Here is a 19767-nt window from a genome sequence, read left to right on the forward strand (position 1 = left end):
CTGAAGCATGCATTTTCCCAATCATAATTTAGGTCACCCAGGCTAATAACTTCTGATTTAATAAAACAAGACAACAAACTAGTTAACTAGGGAGGACAGTAGACCCTTATAACAGTTAAGGATAAAAACATTTCCCCAGACAAAGGCTTAAATATATACATTTTTGGGCAAGGGAAATAGATTTCAGTAATGAGACTGAAAAATAAGTCCTGGATTTTTTATTACTATCTTACGTGGAGTCAATGAGACCAGTCTGAAGCAGTATGATGGTTATACAGCATCTGTGGTTATCTTAAGTGGGACAAGTGTGGTGCTACACTCTTAGATAAAAAAGTGTTATCTAGAACCCAAAAGGGATCTTCGTCTGTCCTCATAGGAAAAGCCTTTAAAGAACCATTTTTTTTTGCTCCAGGTAAAAGCCTTTTTGGGTTCCATTTAGATCCCCTCCCAAAGAGAGTTCAACATGGAACCCAAAAGGATTCTACCTGGAACCAAAAGGGCACTTCGCTTCGCTCCACAGGTAATATTACACTTCTTTACATTACAACGGTTTGGTTTGTTTGATCTGAACAATTTTTTTTTTCTTAGCTATCAAAGATAATTGTGTAGTTTAGAGTAATTCGAGTAATTATCGAGGCCAGCTATTTTTTCGTCCTCCTAACGTAGTCAACACTGCTGGCTGCTAGCTGCTAGCTAGTCAACACCGCTAGCTAGCCAACCGCTACCGACTAGTAGCACTGTAGAAACTATTACATTACAACGGAACGACTTGATTAGTGTAGTGTTAGTTAGCTAGCTACATAGCTGTCTTTGTCATAGCTTGATAATTGTGTAGTTTAGTAATAGCTAGGTTAGCTAGCCAGCTATTTCCGTCCCCCGCGACGCCATTGTTCCATACCCAGCCAACTATTACCGACGAGGAGCATTGTAGAAACTAAATATGTTACAAAGGAACGTCTTGATTAGTGTTATGTTATGTCAGCTAGCTACAAAGTTGCTTTTGTATAATAGCCAACCTCTACCGACTAGCAGCACTGTAGAAACTATTACATTACAACGGAACGACTTGATTAGTGTAGTGTTGTGTTAGTTAGCTAGCATTTTCGTCATTTTAGTCAATAAGATTTTCGCAACGTAAGCTTAACTTTCTGAACATTCGAGACGTGTAGTCCACTTGTCATTCCAATATCCTTTGCATTAGCGTAGCCTCTTCTGTAGCTTGTCAATACCATACAAACGCTTCACACCGCGTGGCCGCTGCCACTCTAACCTGGTGGTCCCAGCTCGCACGACCCACGTGGAGTTCCAGGTCTCCGGCAGCCTCTGGAACTGCCGGTCTGCGGCCAACAAGGCTGAGTTCATCTCAGCCTATGCTACCCTCCAGTCCCTAGACTTCCTGGCGCTGACGGAAACATGGATTACCACAGATAACACTGCTACTCCTACTGCTCTCTCCTCATCTGCCTACGTGTTCTCGCATACCCCTAGAGCATCGAGCCAGCGGGGTGGTGGCACTGGAATCCTCATCTCTCCCAAGTGGACATTCTCTCTTTCTCCCCTGACCCATCTGTCTATCTCCTCATTTGAATTCCATGCTGTCACAGTTACCAGCCCTTTCAAGCTTAACATCCTTATCATTTATCGCCCTCCAGGTTCCCTTGGAGAGTTCATCAATGAGCTTGATGCCTTGATAAGTTCCTTCCCTGAGGATGGCTCACCTCTCACAGTTCTGGGTGACTTTAACCTCCCCACGTCTACCTTTGACTCATTCCTCTCTGCCTCCTTCTTTCCACTCCTCTCCTCCTTTGACCTCACCCTCTCACCTTCCCCCCCCTACTCACAAGGCAGGCAATACGCTTGACCTCATCTTTACTAGATGCTGTTCTTCCACTAATCTCATTGCAACTCCCCTCCAAGTCTCCGACCACTACCTTGTATCCTTTTCCCTCTCGCTCTCATCCAACACTTCTCACTCTGCCCCTACTCGGATGGTATTGCGCCGTCCCAACCTTCGCTCTCTCTCTCCCGCTACTCTCTCCTCTTCCATCCTATCATCTCTTCCCTCTGCTCAAACCTTCTCCAACCTATCTCCTGATTCTGCCTCCTCAACCCTCCTCTCCTCCCTTTCTGCATCCTTCGATTTTCTCTGTCCCCTATCCTCCAGGCCGGCTCGGTCCTCCACTCCTGCGCCGTGGCTCGACGACTCACTGCGAGCTCACAGAACAGGGCTCCGGGCAGCCGAGCGGAAATGGAGGAAAACTCGCCTCCCTGCGGACCTGGCATCCTTTCACGCCCTCCTCTCTACATTTTCCTCTTCTGTCTCTGCTGCTAAAGCCACTTTCTACCACTCTAAATTCTAAGCATCTGCCTCTAACCCTAGGAAGCTCTTTGCTACCTTCTCCTCCTTCCTGAATCCTCCTCCCCCTCCCCCCCTCCTCTCTCTCTGCGGATGACTTCGTCAACCATTTTGAAAAGAAGGCTGATGACATCCGATCCTCGTTTGCTAAGCCAAACGACACCGCTGGTCCTGCTCACACTGCCCTACCCTGTGCTTTGACCTCTTTCTCCCCTCTCTCTCCAGATGAAATCTCGCGTCTCATGACGGCCGGCAGCCCAACAACCTGCCCACTTGACCCTATCCCCTCCTCTCTTCTCCAGACCATTTCCGGAGACCTTCTCCCCTACCTCACCTCGCTCATCAACTCATCCTTGACCGCTGGCTACGTCCCTTCCGTCTTCAAGAGAGCGAGAGTTGCACCCCTTCTGAAAAAACCTACACTCGATCCCTCCGATATCAACAACTACAGACCAGTATCCCTTCTTTCTTTTCTCTCCAAAACTCTTGAACGTGCCGTCCTTGGCCAGCTCTCCTGCTATCTCTCTCAGAATGACCTTCTTGATCCTAATCAGTCAGGTTTCAAGACTGGGCATTCAACTGAGACTGCTCTTCTCTGTGTCACGGAGGCTCTCCGCACTGCTAAAGCTAACTCTCTCTCCTCTGCTCTCATCCTTCTAGACCTATCTGCTGCCTTTGATTCCGTGAACCATCAGATCCTCCTCTCCACCCTCTCCGAGCTGGGCATCTCCGGCGCGGCCCACGCTTGGATTGCGTCCTACCTGACAGGTCGCTCCTACCAGGTGGCGTGGCGAGAATCTGTCTCCGCACCACGTGCTCTCACCACTGGTGTCCCCCAGGGCTCTGTTCTAGGCCCTCTCCTATTCTCACTATACACCAAGTCACTTGGCTCGGTCATATCCTCACATGGTCTCTCCTATCATTGCTACGCAGACGACACACAATTAATCTTCTCCTTTCCCCCTTCTGATAACCAGGTGGCGAATCGCATCTCTGCATGTCTGGCAGACATATCAGTGTGGATGACGGCTCACCACCTCAAGCTGAACCTCGGCAAGACGGAGCTGCTCTTCCTCCCGGGGAAGGACTACCCGTTCCATGATCTCACCATCACGGTTGACAACTCCCTTGTGTCCTCCTCCCAGAGTGCTAAGAACCTTGGCGTGATCCTGGACAACACCCTGTCGTTCTCCACTAACATCAAGGCGGTGACCCGATCCTGTAGGTTCATGCTCTACAACATTCGCAGAGTACGACCCTGCCTCACACAGGAAGCGGCGCAGGTCCTAGTCCAGGCACTTGTCATCTCCCTGTCTGGATTACTGCAACTCGCTGTTGGCTGGGCTCCCTGCCTGTGCCATTAAACCCCTACAACTCATCCAGAACGCCGCAGCCCGTCTGGTGTTCAACCTTCCCAAGTTCTCTCACGTCACCCCACTCCTCCGCTCTCTCCACTGGCTTCCAGTTGAAGCTCGCATCCGCTACAAGTCCATGGTGCTTGCCTACGGAGCTGTGAGGGGAACGGCACCTCCGTACCTTCAGGCTCTGATCAGGCCCTACACCCAAACAAGGGCACTGCGTTCATCCACCTCTGGCCTGCTCGCCTCCCTACCTCTGAGGAAGCACAGCTCCCGCTCAGCCCAGTCAAAACTGTTCGCTGCTCTGGCACCCCAATGGTGGAACAAGCTCCCTCACGACGCCAGGACAGCGGAGTCAATCACCACCTTCCGGAGACACCTGAAACCCCACCTCTTTAAGGAACACCTGGGATAGGATAAAGTAATCCTTCTACCCCCCCCAAAAGATTTAGATGCACTATTGTAAAGTGGTTGTTCCACTGGATATCATAAGGTGAATGCACCAATTTGTAAGTCACTCTGGATAAGAGCGTCTGCTAAATGACTTAATTATAAAATGTAAAATGTTCTATCTGAATCCAAAAATGGTTATCCTATGGGGACAGCCGAAGAAAACTTTCAAAACCCTTTTTTTCTAAGTGGTGGGGTGAGCTGGGCTGGGGTGGGGTGAGCTGGGGTGAGCTGGGCTGGGGTGAGCTGGGCTGGGGTGGGGTGAGCTGGGCTGGGGTGGGGTGAGCTGGGCTGGGGTGGGGTGGGCTGGGGTGAGCTGGGCTGGGCTGGGGTGAGCTGGGCTGGGGTGGGGTGAGCTGGGCTGGGGTGAGCTGGGCTGGGGTGAGCTGGGCTGGGGTGAGCTGGGCTGGGGTGGGGTGAGCTGGGCTGGGGTGGGGTGAGCTGGGCTGGGGTGAGCTGGGCTGGGGTGAGCTGGGCTGGGGTGGGGTGAAATGGGCTGGGGTGGGGTGGGCTGGAGGGCAGACCTACTAGGTCTCAGTACTAAGGGATGCACTAGAAAAAGCAGTCAGGACCCAATTGAGTGTCACGATCCTCGTATTCTCCCTCATCGGAAGATATATCGAAATCACTCGATGACCAATACGCAGCAGGTTGACTGTTCCACATCATATTTATTTTAGATAGGAACGACAAAACAAAATAAATACGCAAAGGAGAAAGGTGACAGTTTCACAGGTGAAACGAAACACAGTGCAAAATACAATTACCCACAAATACCAAACACAAACACACCCCACTATATGGGACTCTCAATCAAAGGCAGATAGACAACACCTGCCTTCAACTGAGAGTCCCAACCCCAATTAACCAAACATAGACATACACCTACACATAGAAAACCTAACCTAGAACCTAACCCAACACTCACAACCCCACTATACCATAACCAAACATAACTCTGCCACGTTCTGACCAAATATAATACAAAAAATACCTAAGTATATGGTCAGGACGTGACATTACCCCCCTTAAAGGTGCATACACTGAATGCAACAAACCAACCGAAAAAACAAAAACACACAATTAACCCCCTAACTAAAGGGAGGGAAGGGAGGGTGGCTGCCGTCAACGACGGCACAGTGCTACACCCCCCCTCCCCAACCCACCTATATTGGAGGCGGCTCAGGTTCTGGCCGTTCCAGGCAGTCTGGGCAGTCTGGCAGCTCGGGGCAGTCTGGGCAGTCTGGCAGCTCGGGGCAGTCTGGGCAGTCTGGCAACTCGGGACAGTCTGGGCAGTCTGGCAACTCGGGACAGTCTGGGCAGTCTGGCAACTCGGGACAGTCTGGGCAGTCTGGAAAATAGGGGCAGTCTGGGCAGTCTGGCCACTCCGGCAGTTCAGGGCAGTCTGGCCACTCCGGCAGTTCAGGGCAGTCTGGCCACCCCGGCAGTTCAGGGCAGTCTGGCCACTCCGGCAGTTCAGGGCAGTCTGGCCACTCCGGCAGTTCAGGGCAGTCTGGCCACTCCGGCAGTTCAGCGCAGTCTGGCCACTCCGGCAGTTCAGGGCAGTCTGGCCACTCCGGCAGTTCAGCGCAGTCTGGCCACTCCGGCAGTTCAGCGCAGTCTGGCCACTCCGGCAGTTCAGCGCAGTCTGGCCACTCCGGCAGTTCAGCGCAGTCTGGCCACTCCGGCAGTTCAGCGCAGTCTGACCACTCCGGCGACTGTTGACTGGCGGGCAGCTCCGACGACTGTTGACTGGCGGGCAGCTCCGACGACTGTTGACTGGCGGGCAGCTCCGACGACTGTTGACTGGCGGGCAGCTCCGACGACTGTTGACTGGCGGGCAGCTCCGACGACTGTTGACTGGCGGGCAGCTCCGACGACTGTTGACTGGCGGGCAGCTCTGGTGACTGTTGACTGGCGGGCAGCTCCTGCCCCGTCAAACAGCCCTTGTGCCCCCCCCTAAAAAATTATTGGGGATGCCTCTCGGTCTCCCTAAACTCTTCCATCGCCCTGGAAATGCTCCTCCTTAACTCGGCCCATGTCCATCCTTCCTCTTCGTTCCTCTGCTGCTTGGTCCTGGTTTGGTGGGTAATTCTGTCACGATCCTCGTATTCTCCCTCATTGGAAGATATATCGAAATCACTCGATGACCAATACGCAGCAGGTTGACTGTTCCACATCATATTTATTTTAGATAGGAACGACAAAACAAAATAAATACGCAAAGGAGAAAGGTGACAGTTTCACAGGTGAAACGAAACACAGTGCAAAATACAATTACCCACAAATACCAAACACAAACACACCCCACTATATGGGACTCTCAATCAAAGGCAGATAGACAACACCTGCCTTCAACTGAGAGTCCCAACCCCAATTAACCAAACATAGACATACACCTACACATAGAAAACCTAACCTAGAACCTAACCCAACACTCACAACCCCACTATACCATAACCAAACATAACTCTGCCACGTTCTGACCAAATATAATACAAAAAATACCTAAGTATATGGTCAGGACGTGACATTGAGACCATGCTAGCATGTTGACAGATTGGTTTACATGTCAGGAGAAAAACCCAGATCATATTTCTGTGGTCACAACATATGCTTAATGGAATTAAATCACCACCACATACAGGGCTCGCTAACCACAAACACAAACATATGCTTAGCTTCTCTAAAAAAGGAGGCAGTATTGAGTAGCTTGGATGAAAAACATGCCCAAAGTAAAATGCCTGGTACTCAGGCCCAAAAGCTAGAATATGCATACAATTAGTAGATTTGGATAGAAAACACTCTGACGTTTCTAAAACTGTTTCAATGATGTCTGTGAGTATAACAGAACGCATATGGCAGGCAAAAACCTGAGAAAACATCCAACCAGGAAGTGGGAAATCTGAGGTTTGTAGATTTTCAAGTGATTGCCTATCCAGTATACAGTGTCTGTGGGGTCATATTGCACTTTCTAATGCTTCCACTAGATGTCAACAGTCTTTAGAACCTTGTTTCAAGCTTCTACTGTGAATGGGAAGAGAATAAGAGCTGATTCAGTCATGTGTCTGGAAAATTGACATGAGCTCAAACATGCATGCGGCTGTGAGAGCGAGCTGCCTTTCCTTTCAATTCTAAAGACAAAGAAATTGTCCGGTTGGAATATTATTGAACATTTATGATAAAAACATCCTAAAGGTTGATTCTATACATCGTTTGACAAGTTTCTACGAACTATAATGGAACTATTTTGACTTTTCGTCTGGACTAATCTCGCGCGCTCAGTGAATTTGGAGTGCTGGACTAAACGCGCAAACAAAATGGAGGTATTTGGACATAAAGATTAACTTATCGAACAAAACGAGCATTTATTGTGGAACTGGGATTCCTGGGAGTGCATTCCGATGAAGATCATCAAAGGTAAGTGAATGTTTATAACACTATTTCTGACTTCTGTTGACTCCAAAATGGCGTATCTGTATGGCTTGTTTTGATGTCTGAGCGCTGTACTCAGATTATTGCAAAGTTTGCTTTCGCCGTAAAGCTTTTTTGAAATCTGACACAGCAGTTGCATTTAAGGAGAGTTTATCTATAATTCTGTGCATAACACTTGTATCTTTTATCGAAGTTTATGATGAGTATTTATGTAAATTGATGTGCTCATTCACTGGAAGTTTTGGAGGCAAAACATTTCTGAACATTACACGCCAATGTAAAATTGGGTTTTTGGATATAAATATGAACTTTATCGAGCAAAACATACATGTATTGTGTAACATAAAGTCCTATGAGTGCCATCTGATGAAGATCATCAAAGGTTACTGATTAATTTTAGCTGTATTTCTGGTTTTTGTGACGCCTCTCCTTGCTTGTAAAATGGCTGTGTGGTTTTTCTTGTCTAGGTGCTGTCCTAACATAATCTAATGCTATGCTTTCGCCGTAAAGCCTTTTTGAAATCGGACACTGTGGTTGGATTAACAAGAAGATTATCTTTAAAATGGTGTATAATACTTGTATGTGTGAGAAATTTGAATTATGAGATTTTTGTTGTTTTGAATTTGGCGCTCTGCTATTTCACTGGCTGTTGGCGGGGAGGGACGCTAGCATCCCATATTTCCCAGAGAGGTTTTAACCACACTGGTGGAGTTACTGAGAGCTGGATGACGTGACAACATGCTATATAGCATCTATCACTGGTGGAGTTACTGAGAGCTGGATGACGTGACAACATACTATATAGTATCTATCACTGGTGGAGTTACTGAGAGCTGGATGACGTGACAACATGCTATATAGCATCTATCACTGGTGGAGTTACTGAGAGCTGGATGACGTGACAACATGCTATATAGCATCTATCACTGGTGGAGTTGCTGAGAGCTGGATGACGTGACAACATGCTATATAGCATCTATCACTGGTGGAGTTGCTGAGAGCTGGATGACGTGACAACATGCTATATAGCATCTATCACTGGTGGAGTTACTGAGAGCTGGATGACGTGACAACATGCTATATAGCATCTATCACTGGTGGAGTTGCTGAGAGCTGGATGACGTGACAACATGCTATATAGCATCTATCACTGGTGGAGTTGCTGAGAGCTGGATGACGTGACAACATGCTATATAGCATCTATCACTGGTGGAGTTACTGAGAGCTGGATGACGTGACAACATGCTATATAGCATCTATCACTGGTGGAGTTACTGAGAGCTGGATGACGTGACAACATGCTATATAGCATCTATCACTGGTGGAGTTACTGAGAGCTGGATGACGTGACAACATGCTATATAGCATCTATCACTGGTGGAGTTACTGAGAGCTGGATGACGTGACAACATGCTATATAGTATCTATCACTGGTGGAGTTACTGAGAGCTGGATGACGTGACAACATGCTATATAGCATCTATCACTGGTGGAGTTACTGAGAGCTGGATGACGTGACAACATGCTATATAGCATCTATCACTGGTGGAGTTACTGAGAGCTGGATGACGTGACAACATGCTCTAGTGTGACAGGATGACGCTGACAGATGAGGGCAACATCTTACTAGTTCTAACCCAACTTTGCTATATAGTGACTTTCATTATGTTTATTATGTTTATAATGACTTTTTACGGGGATCGGACGGCAGCTTCTCGGGAACTCGAAAGGTGGCGTTGTTAGTTTTTTTCATAAATAACAACTGGTGTGCTGCTTCATATGTGAAGGAAATCTCAAGCTTTTGCTCACCATATATAGAATACCTCATGGTAAACTGTAGACCCTTTAATCTACCTGATATAGAATACCTCATGGTAAACTGTAGACCCTTTAATCTACCTGATATTGACCCTTTAATCTACCTGATATAGAATACCTCATGGTAAACTGTAGACCCTTTAATCTACTTGATATAGAATAGCTCATGGTAAACTGTAGACCCTTTAATCTACCTGATATAGACCCTTTAATCTACCTGATATAGAATACCTCATGGTAAACTGCAGACCCCTTTAATCTACCTGATATAGAATACCTCATGGTAAACTGTAGACCCTTTAATCTACCTGATATAGAATACCTCATGGTAAACTGTAGACCCTTTAATCTACTTGATATAGAATACCTCATGGTAAACTGTAGACCCTTTAATCTACCTGATACAGAATACCTCATGGTAAACTGTAGACCCTTTAATCTACCTGATATAGACCCTTTAATCTACCTGATACAGAATACCTCATGGTAAACTGTAGACCCTTTAATCTACCTGATACAGAATACCTCATGGTAAACTGTAGACCCTTTAATCTACCTGATATAGACCCTTTAATCTACCTGATTTAGAATACCTCATGGTAAACTGTAGACCCTTTAATCTACCTGATATTGACCCTTTAATCTACCTGATATAGAATACCTCATGGTAAACTGTAGACCCTTTAATCTACCTGATATAGAATAGCTCATGGTAAACTGTAGACCCTTTAATCTACCTGATATAGAATACCTCATGGTAAACTGTAGACCCTTTAATCTACCTGATATAGAATACCTCATGGCAAAACTGTAGACCCTTTAATCTACCTGATATAGAATACCTCATGGTAAACTGTAGACCCTTTAATCTACCTGATATAGACCCTTTAATCTACCTGATTTAGAATACCTCATGGTAAACTGTAGACCCTTTAATCTACCTGATATAGAATAGCTCATGGTAAACTGTAGACCCTTTAATCTACCTGATATAGACCCTTTAATCTACCTGATATAGAATACCTCATGGTAAACTGTAGACCCTTTAATCTACCAAGAGGGTTCTCATCTGTAATTATCACGGCTGTCTACATTCCTCCCACAAGCCAACACCACTGTGGCACTCAACGAACTCTATGGAGCCATAAACAAACACAAAACTGCTCACCCAGAGGCAGCGTTTCAGGTGGGCGGAGACTTTAACGCTGTGAGACATAAAACCATCCTACCTCACTTCCTGTCTCCTGCGCCACTAGGGGCGCTAAAACTCTACACCACTTTTATTCTACCCACAAGGCACTGCTTCGTACCCCCTTAATAAGCAAATCTGACCATGACTACCTTCTTCTTCTTCCTAATTACAAACAAAAGCTCAAACAGGAAGTACCAGTGATGCGCTCAATATGGAAGTGGTCGGACGAAGTAGACTCGAGGCTGTTTTGCTAGTACAGACTGGGACATGTTCCGGGATTCATCCGATATCATTGAGGAGTTCCCCACAACCGTCACGCGCTTCATCAATAAGTGTATAGACGATGTCGTCCCCACAGCAACTATAAGAACATATCCAAACCAAAAACCCTGGATTACAGGCAACAGGTGTGCTGAGCTAAAGTCTACAGACGTAGACGCGTACAAGAAATCTCACTACGACCCCAAGCAAGACATCAAACCCTTCAAAAGGACAATATAGGAGGAAGGTGGAATTCTGTTACTCCGGCTGCTACACTAGTCGTATGTGGCAGGGCTTGCAGACGATAACGGATTACAAAGGGAAACCCAACCACGAGTTGTTCCAAAACCAGCTAAATGCCTTTTATGCTCGCTTCAAGGAATATTACACTGTGCCTTACGTGAAAGCTCCTGTTTTTCCAGATGACTGTGTGATCTCGATCTCCGTGGCCGATATGAGCAAAACGTTTAAACAGGTTAACAGATAGCACGTGTCTTCACAGACATTTTCAATCTCTCCTGGTCCCAGTCTGTAATCCTAACATGTTTCAAGCCATTGTTCCTGTTCCCAAGAGTTCCAAGGTAACCTGACTAAATTATTATCGCCCTGGAGCACTCCAATATGTAATGATGAAGTGTTTTAAAAGGCTGGTCATGACACTAATCAACACCATTATCCCAGACCCACCCCAATTTGAAAAACGACACATTAGATCCACAGATGATGCAATTTCACTGCCAACTCCCACCTGGACAAGAGGGGAAATAACTATGTGAGAATGTTGTTCATTGACTACAGCTCAGCATTCAACGCTATAGTCCCCCCAAAAGCTCATCACTAAATTAAGGATCCTGAGACTAAACAACTCTCTATGCAACTGGATCATCTGACTGGCCGGTCCCAGGTGGTAAGGGTAGGCAACAACACCTCCACAATGCCGACCCTCAACAAGGGGCTCCTCAGGAGTGTGTGCTTAGTCCCCTCCTCTACTGCTTACGTAAATACAACCCATATTTCTGTTTATTTTATTTTTCCTTTTTGTACTTACATTTCAGTCATTTAGCGGAGGCTTTTATCCAGAGTGACTGACAGTAGTGTGTGCAGACACATTTTCTGTACTTTTCCATACTGGTTCCACGTGGGAATCAAACCCACAACCCTGGCATTACAAGAACCATGCTATACCACCTGAGCCACATGATTACAAGACTGTATATAGCCATAACATGACATTTAAAATGACCCTATTCCTTTGAAACGTTTGTGAGTGTAATATTTACTGTTCATTTCTGATAGTTTATTTCACATTTGTTTATTATCTATTTCACTTGCTTTGGCAATGTAAACATACGTTTCCCATGCCAATAAAGTCCTTTGAATTTAATTTAGAGAGACGGAGAGATGAGAGAGAGATGCTAGGATGAGGACGAGAGGAAGGGGCTGGCTCTGGGAATGTCTAACGAAAGCAATGTTACTGCACACTAACAGGGGGCAAAGTTGGCTGGCTACCCAGACTCCTTGCTCCGGACAAACGTTACGCTACGCCGACGGACATTAGTTTCTTCTCTCCGCAATGAGTGTGGATCTGATCCGTCCCTTATGATTTCTAGACCGTCTGATTGGTCCCAGAAACCGTGATGTTTGGCCAAGAGCCAGAACACACTTGAGTATAGCAGTGTTTTTGAAATTTCGTCATTGGCTTTGATACTCTGATTGGTTAGAGATCATCCAATCACTGATGACTTTGTTTTGTACAACATCCCTCTTTTTGACGTCACCACAAACGACTTTGACGATGTCAGTCTCAGACTGAAGAACGTAGCGAACATGGAGCAGAGGGACAATTCAGTTTGAGTCGTCAGGCAAGGGGCTAACCACAGCACGGAGGCCGTCAGGCAAGGGGTTAACCACAGCACGGAGGCCGTCAGGCAAGGGGTTAACCACAGCACGGAGGCCGTCAGGCAAGTGGTTAACCACAGCACGAGCCCATCAGGCAAGGGGTTAACCACAGCACGGAGGCCGTCAGGCAAGGGGTTAACCACAGCACGGAGGCCGTCAGGCAAGGGGTTAACCACAGCACGGAGGCCATCAGGCAAGGGGTTAACCACAGCACGGAGGCCATCAGGCAAGGGGTTAACCACAGCACGGAGGCTGTCAGGCAAGGGGTTAACCACAGCACGGAGGCCATCAGGCAAGGGGTTAACCACAGCACGGAGGCCGTCAGGCAAGGGGTTAACCACAGCACGGAGGCCGTCAGGCAAGGGGTTAACCACAGCACGGAGGCCGTCAGGCAAGGGGTTAACCACAGCACGGAGGCCGTCAGGCAAGGGGTTAACCACAGCACGGAGGCATTTCATTACTGTCATTCAAATGTCTGTTTTAAGTGCACATGGTCGTACACATCATGTGGGTATACCGGTAGTGGATGGATATGCTGTACTGTGTTTTAAGACTTGTTTATATAACAGTATCTTTAAGCATTTCAAAAGCTTTTCTGGTAGCTGTGCTTCTAGATACAGAAATGATATACTCGATATAACATTGCTTATGCTGTCCAGTGTTTTTAGACTACACTACTTCAGCACACAACCATTGTTTTAGTCCTCGTTGAAATGACTTAGTGGCTGAGGTGCTTTGTACTCATAGACATAGCGTTTTAATCATAGACATAGCATTTTAATCATTGACATAGCGTTTTAATCGTAGACATAGCATTTTAATCATAGACATAGCGTTTTAATCATTGACATAGTGTTTTAATCATAGACATAGCATTTTAATCATTGACATAGTGTTGTAATCATAGACATAGCGTTTTAATCATTGACATAGCGTTTTCATCATTGACATAGTGTTTTAATCATTGACATAGCGTTTTAATCATTGACATAGTGTTTTAATCATTGACATAGTGTTTTAATCATTGACATAGCGTTTTAATCATTGACATAGTGTTTTAATCATTGACACTGTGTTTTAATCGTAGACATTGTGTAAGTGACCTAATTCTAATTCATACATGTCATACACTGCATCATATGGGATTATCATAGCCTTCAGTGTTACAAAACATGCACCTCTTTAACACTTGCTGGGTTTGACACACAATCCCCCCTCACACACACACACACACACACACACACACACACACACACACACACACACACACACAGAGTGAGAGAGCCCGGAGGAAGGTGTGAAGTGTGACTCACCTTCTGTGGGTGATGTTTTGAGTCGTTGACAGAGCCCGTCCATGTCCCCATAGTCCTCTTGGATCTTAACCACCGCCTCGCTGCCTCTCAGCTCCATGAGGTCGCGTAGCTCCATGACCGAGACCCCAAAGCCCCCCTCGTGGTTACTGCTGACATCGTTTCCTTGGTTCTTAGCGTAATAATCACTGTTCGTCAGGTCCCCCATGATGACTGACTAGCTGCTCGGTATCTTAACGAGTCGTATAGGTTTAGAGAAAGAGGGATTCTCAAAATGAAGAAAGGGAAAGAGAGAGAGAGAGGAATGACACTGGAATGTGCCCGGCGATACCGGAGAAACCAAACTGATAGATCTCTAGGTCAGAGAGAGAGAGAAAGAGCCGCGATGCTGCGGCACCCGCGGACTGACTAGAGGGTGGAACATCTAAATCCTCGGTTTGAGATACGGACAGTTCCCTTAAGTGAGCGACGTGGAGAAAATACCGTATAACCACATGACCATCCGGGAGAACACTAAGAGAAGCAAGTTAGACCAGCGAGAGGAGCGTAGTACCGTCCACAAGATAATAACATCCCTTCTGTTCTTCGTGCGTTTCTTTTCATGGCAGCAATCAGGAGCCGCTCCAGAGGTTATGTTCCCATTCTGCAGCTTCTTCTAGCTTCTCTCTTCTGTCTCTGGCTGCAGACTGTCTACATGGTGGTCCTCTCCATTACTCCTTCTGAGAGAGAGAGAGAGAGAGAGAGGGAGAGGGGGAAGAGAGAGAGAGAGAGAGAGAGAGAAAGAAAGAGAGAGAGAAAGAGAGAGAGAGAGAGAGAGGAGGGGGAGAGAGGAGAGAGAGGGAGAGATAGAAAGAGAGAGGGTGAGAGAGAGGAGGGGGAGAGGGAGCGAGAGAAGGAGGGGAGAGAGAGGGAGGAGAGAGGGAGAGAGAGAGAGAGAGAGAGAAGAGAGAGAGGGGGGAGAAAGAGAGGGAGAGAGAGAGAGAGAAAGAGGGAGTGAGAGAGGGAGGGGAGAGAGAGAAAGAGGGAGAGAGAGGGAGGGAGAGATAGAAAGAGAGAGGGTGAGAGAGAGGAGGGGGAGAGAGGGAGCGAGAGAAGGAGGGGAGAGAGAGGGAGGAGAGAGAGAGAGAGAGAGAGAGAGAAGAGGGAGAGGGGGGAGAAAGAGAGAGAGAGAGAGAAAGAGGGAGTGAGAGAGGGAGGGGAGAGAGAGAGAAAGAGGGAGAGACAGAGGGAGGGGAGAGAGAGAGAAAGAGGGAGAGAGAGAGAGGGGAGAGAGAAAGAGAAAGAGGGAGTGAGAGAGAGAGGGAGGGGAGAGAGGAGAGAGGGAGAGAGAGGAGAGAGAGGAGAGGGAGCGAGAGAGGGAGAGAAGGTGAGAAACAGGCTGGGCGGTAGCTCGGTGAGTCTATATCAGCGACTGTGGTAAAGAGCAGAACAGAGCGACCATTCCGGTGATGAATGAGGAGAGTAAGAGCCCAGGCTGTGTGCGCTGCTGAGCCGCATTGTGTGTGCAAGAGAGAGGAGGACAGAGCGGAGGGAGGGAAGCTGCCACTGCAGTGGGAGCAGTGAGTGATTGAGCAAGCGCGGGAGGTTCTGAGCACTCTGACGCCAGCACACACCACAGCAGAGCAGAGAGAGAGAGCAGAAGGGCTCAGCTACAGAGCAGAGAGAAGAGAGAGCAGAAGGGTTTTTAGCTGCAGAGAGAGAGAGCAGAAGGGTTCAGCTACAGAACAGAGAGAGAGAGCAGAGGGCTCAGTTACAGAGCAGAGAGAGAGAGAGAGCAGAGGGCTCAGTTACAGAGCAGAGAGGGAGAGCAGAGGGCTCAGTTACAGAGCAGAGAGAGAGCAGAGGGCTCAGTTACAGAGCAGAGAGGGAGAGCAGAGGGCTCAGCTACAGAGCAGAGAGAGAGCAGAGGGCTCAGCTACAGAGCAGAGAGAGAGCAGAGGGCTGTTACAGAGCAGAGAGAGAGCAGAGGGCTGTTACAGAGCAGAGAGAGAGCAGAGGGCTGTTACAGAGCAGCGAGAGAACAGATGGCTGTTACAGAGCAGAGAGAGAGCAGAGGGCTGTTACAGAGCAGCGAAAGAGCAGAGGGCTGTTACAGAGCAGAGAGAGAGCAGAGGGCTGTTACAGAGCAGCGAGAGTGCAGAACAGCTCAGCTACAGAGCAGAGAGAGAGTGGAGAACGACTCAGCTACAGAGCAGCGAGAGTACAGAACTGCTCAGCTACAGAGCAGAGAGAGTGCAGAACGGCACAGCTACAGAGCAGAGAGAGTGCAGAACAGCTCAACTACAGAGCAGAGAGAGTGCAGAACAGCTCAGCTCAGCTACAGAGCAGAGTGAGTGTTGAACGACTCAGCTACAGAGCAGAGCCGTTCTGGTACTTCCTGTATATAGCTCCACATTGATCTGGTACTTCCTGTATATAGCTCCACATTGATCTGGTACTGGTACTTCCTGTATATAGCTCCACATTGATCTGGTACTGGTACTTCCTGTATATAGCTCCACATTGATCTGGTACTTCCTGTATATAGCTCCACATTGATCTGGTACTGGTACTCCCTGTATATAGCTCCACATTGATCTGGTACTCCCTGTATATAGCTCCACATTGATCTGGTACTTCCTGTATATAACTCCACATTGATCTGGTACTTCCTGTATATAGCTCCACATTGATCTGGTACTTCCTGTATATAGCTCCATTCAGTATTTTATTCCTCTTGTGTTACTATTAAACTCTGCATCGTTGGGAAGGACGTCACTGTAAAGTCTACACCCATATGACTAATACAATTTTATATTTTTACTGTCTCCACTATTTCTACCATCATTGAATCTACAATCTCTCCTGTTGTTACTGTCTCTTCTACCTCCTATATCTCTCCTGTCTGTCTCTTCTACCTCCTATATCTCTCCTGTTGTTACTGTCTCTTCTACCTCCTATATCTCTCCTGTCTGTCTCTTCTACCTCCTATATCTCTCCTGTTGTTACTGTCTCTTCTACCTCCTATATATCTCCTGTCTGTCTCTACCTCCTATATCTCTCCTGTCTGTCTCTACCTCCTATATCTCTCCTGTCTGTCTCTACCTCCTATATCTCTCCTGTCTGTCTCTTCTACCTCCTATATCTCTCCTGTCTGTCTCTACCTCCTATATCTCTCCTGTCTTTCTCTTCTACCTCCTATATCGCTACTGTCTGTCTCTTCTACCTCCTATATCTCTCCTGTCTGTCTCTTCTACCTCCTATATCTCTCCTGTCTGTCTCTTCTACCTCCTATATCTCTCCTGTCTGTCTCTTCTACCTCCTATATCTCTCCTGTTGTTACTGTCTCTTCTACCTCCTATATCTCTCCTGTCTGTCTCTTCTACCTCCTATATCTCTCCTGTTGTTACTGTCTCTTCTACCTCCTATATCTCTCCTGTCTGTCTCTTCTACCTCCTATATCTCTCCTGTCTGTCTCTTCTACCTCCTATATCTCTCCTGTCTGTCTCTTCTACCTCCTATATCTCTCCTGTCTGTCTCTTCTATCTCCTATATCTCTCCTGTCTGTCTCTTCTACCTCCTATATCTCTCCTGTCTGTCTCTTCTACCTCCTATATCTCTCCTGTCTGTCTCTTCTACCTCCTATATCTCTCCTGTCTGTCTCTTCTATCTCCTATATCTCTCCTGTCTGTCTCTTCTACCTCCTATATCTCTCCTGTCTGTCTCTTCTACCTCCTATATCTCTCCTGTCTGTCTCTTCTACCTCCTATATCTCTCCTGTCTGTCTCTTCTATCTCCTATATCTCTCATGTCTGTCTCTTCTACCTCCTATATCTCTCCTGTCTGTCTCTTCTACCTCCTATATCTCTCCTGTCATTACTGTCTCTTCTACCTCCTATATCTCTCCTGTCTTTCTCTTCTACCTCCTATATCTCTCCTGTCTTTCTCTTCTACCTCCTATATCGCTACTGTCTTTACTACCTCACATCTCTCCTGTCTGTCTCTACCTCCTATATCTCTCCTGTCTGTCTCTACCTCCTATGTCTCTCCTCTCTTTACTGTCTCTTCTACCTCCTATATCTCTCCTCTCTTTACTGTCTCTTCTACCTCCTATATATCTCCTGTCTGTCTCTACCTCCTATATCTCTCCTGTCTTTACTCTCTCTTCTACCTCCTATATCCCTCCTGTCTTTACTGTCTCTTCTACCTCCTATATCCATCCAGTCTTTACTGTCCCTTCTACCTCACATCTCTCCTGTCTGTCTCTACCTCCTATATCTCTCCTGTCTGTCTCTACATCCTATATCTCTCCTGTCTGTCTCTACATCCTATATCTCTCCTGTCTGTCTCTACCTCCTATATCTCTCCTGACTGTCTCTACCTCCTATATCTCTCCTGTCTGTCTCTACCTCCTATATCTCTCCTGTCTTTACTGTCTCTTCTACCTCCTATATCCAGTCTTTACTGTCCCTTCTACCTCACATCTCTCCTGTCTGTTTCTAACCTCCTATATCTCTCCTGTCTGTCTCTACCTCCTATATCTCTCCTGTCTGTCTCTACCTCCTATATCTCTCCTGTCTGTCTCTACATCCTATATCTCTCCTGTCTGTCTCTACCTCCTATATCTTTCCTGTCTTTACTGTCTATTCTATCTCCTATATCTCTCCTGTCTTTACTGTCTCTTCTACCTCCTATATCCATCCAGTCTTTACTGTCCCTTCTACCTCGCAGCTCTCCTGTCTGTCTCTACCTCCTATATCTCTCCTGTCTGTCTCTACCTCCTATATCCCTCCTGTCTGTCTCTACCTCCTATATCTCTCCTGTCTTTACTGTCTCTTCTACCTCCTATATCTCTCCTGTCTGTCTCTACCTCCTATATCTCTCCTGTCTGTCTCTACCTCCTATATCTCTCCTGTCTGTCTCTTCCCTACTATATCCATCCAGTCTTTACTGTCCCTTCTACCTCACATCTCTCCTGTCTGTCTCTACCTCCTATATCTCTCCTGTCTGTCTCTACCTCCTATATCTCTCCTGTCTGTCTCTACCTCCTATATCTCTCCTGTCTTTACTGTCTCTTCTACCTCCTATATCTCTCCTGTCTTACTCTACCTCCTATATCTCTCCTGTCTGTCTCTACCTCCTATATCTCTATCTCCTATATCTCTCCAGTCTTTACTGTCTGTTCTACCTCCTATATCTCTCCTGTCTGTCTCTACCTCCTATATCTCTCCTGTCTGTCTCTATCTCCTATATCTCTCCTGTCTACTGTCACTTCTACCTCCTATATCTCTCCTGTCTTTACTGTCTCTTCTACCTCCTATATCTCTCCTGTCTTTCTCTTCTACCTTCTATATCTCTCCTGTCTTTACTGTCTCTACTACCTCACATCTCTCCTGTCTGTCTCTACCTCCTATATCTCTCCTGTCTGTCTCTACCTCATATCTCTCCTGTCTGTCTCTACCTCCTATATCTCTCCTGTCTTTACTGTCTCTTCTATCTCCTGTATCTTTGAGTCAGTAACAAGCAAAACCATCAGTTTTCCTGTAACGCTCTGTTCACATCTTTCCAGGAAGGAGCCGCTGTACCGAGTCATGGCTAAATCAGGAAGCGGCTCGTAAATATTAACGGCAGGCAGAGTAGAAAGACATTCACACACAGCTTCTCAAATCCAAGCCACCATGAGCATGCTCACACAGTGTCTCCACACAC

At 46.9% G+C, this 19767-nt stretch overlaps 1 protein-coding gene across 1 annotated transcript in view; it reads right to left on the reverse strand.

Annotated features, from left to right (window-relative positions):
• LOC115207212 (plasma membrane calcium-transporting ATPase 2) overlaps positions 1-14857 on the reverse strand; it is a gene marked incomplete in the record, with an annotated part of 205447 nt that extends 190590 nt beyond the window's left edge. The window contains 1 exon segment of the mRNA XM_029774185.1: positions 14083-14857. Coding sequence (XP_029630045.1) covers positions 14083-14287 — 205 coding nt within the window.
• Between the last annotated feature and the right edge of the window lie 4910 nt (positions 14858-19767).

The sequence above is a fragment of the Salmo trutta genome, chromosome 14, assembly GCF_901001165.1.
Source record: "Salmo trutta chromosome 14, fSalTru1.1, whole genome shotgun sequence".
NCBI lineage: Eukaryota > Metazoa > Chordata > Actinopteri > Salmoniformes > Salmonidae > Salmo > Salmo trutta.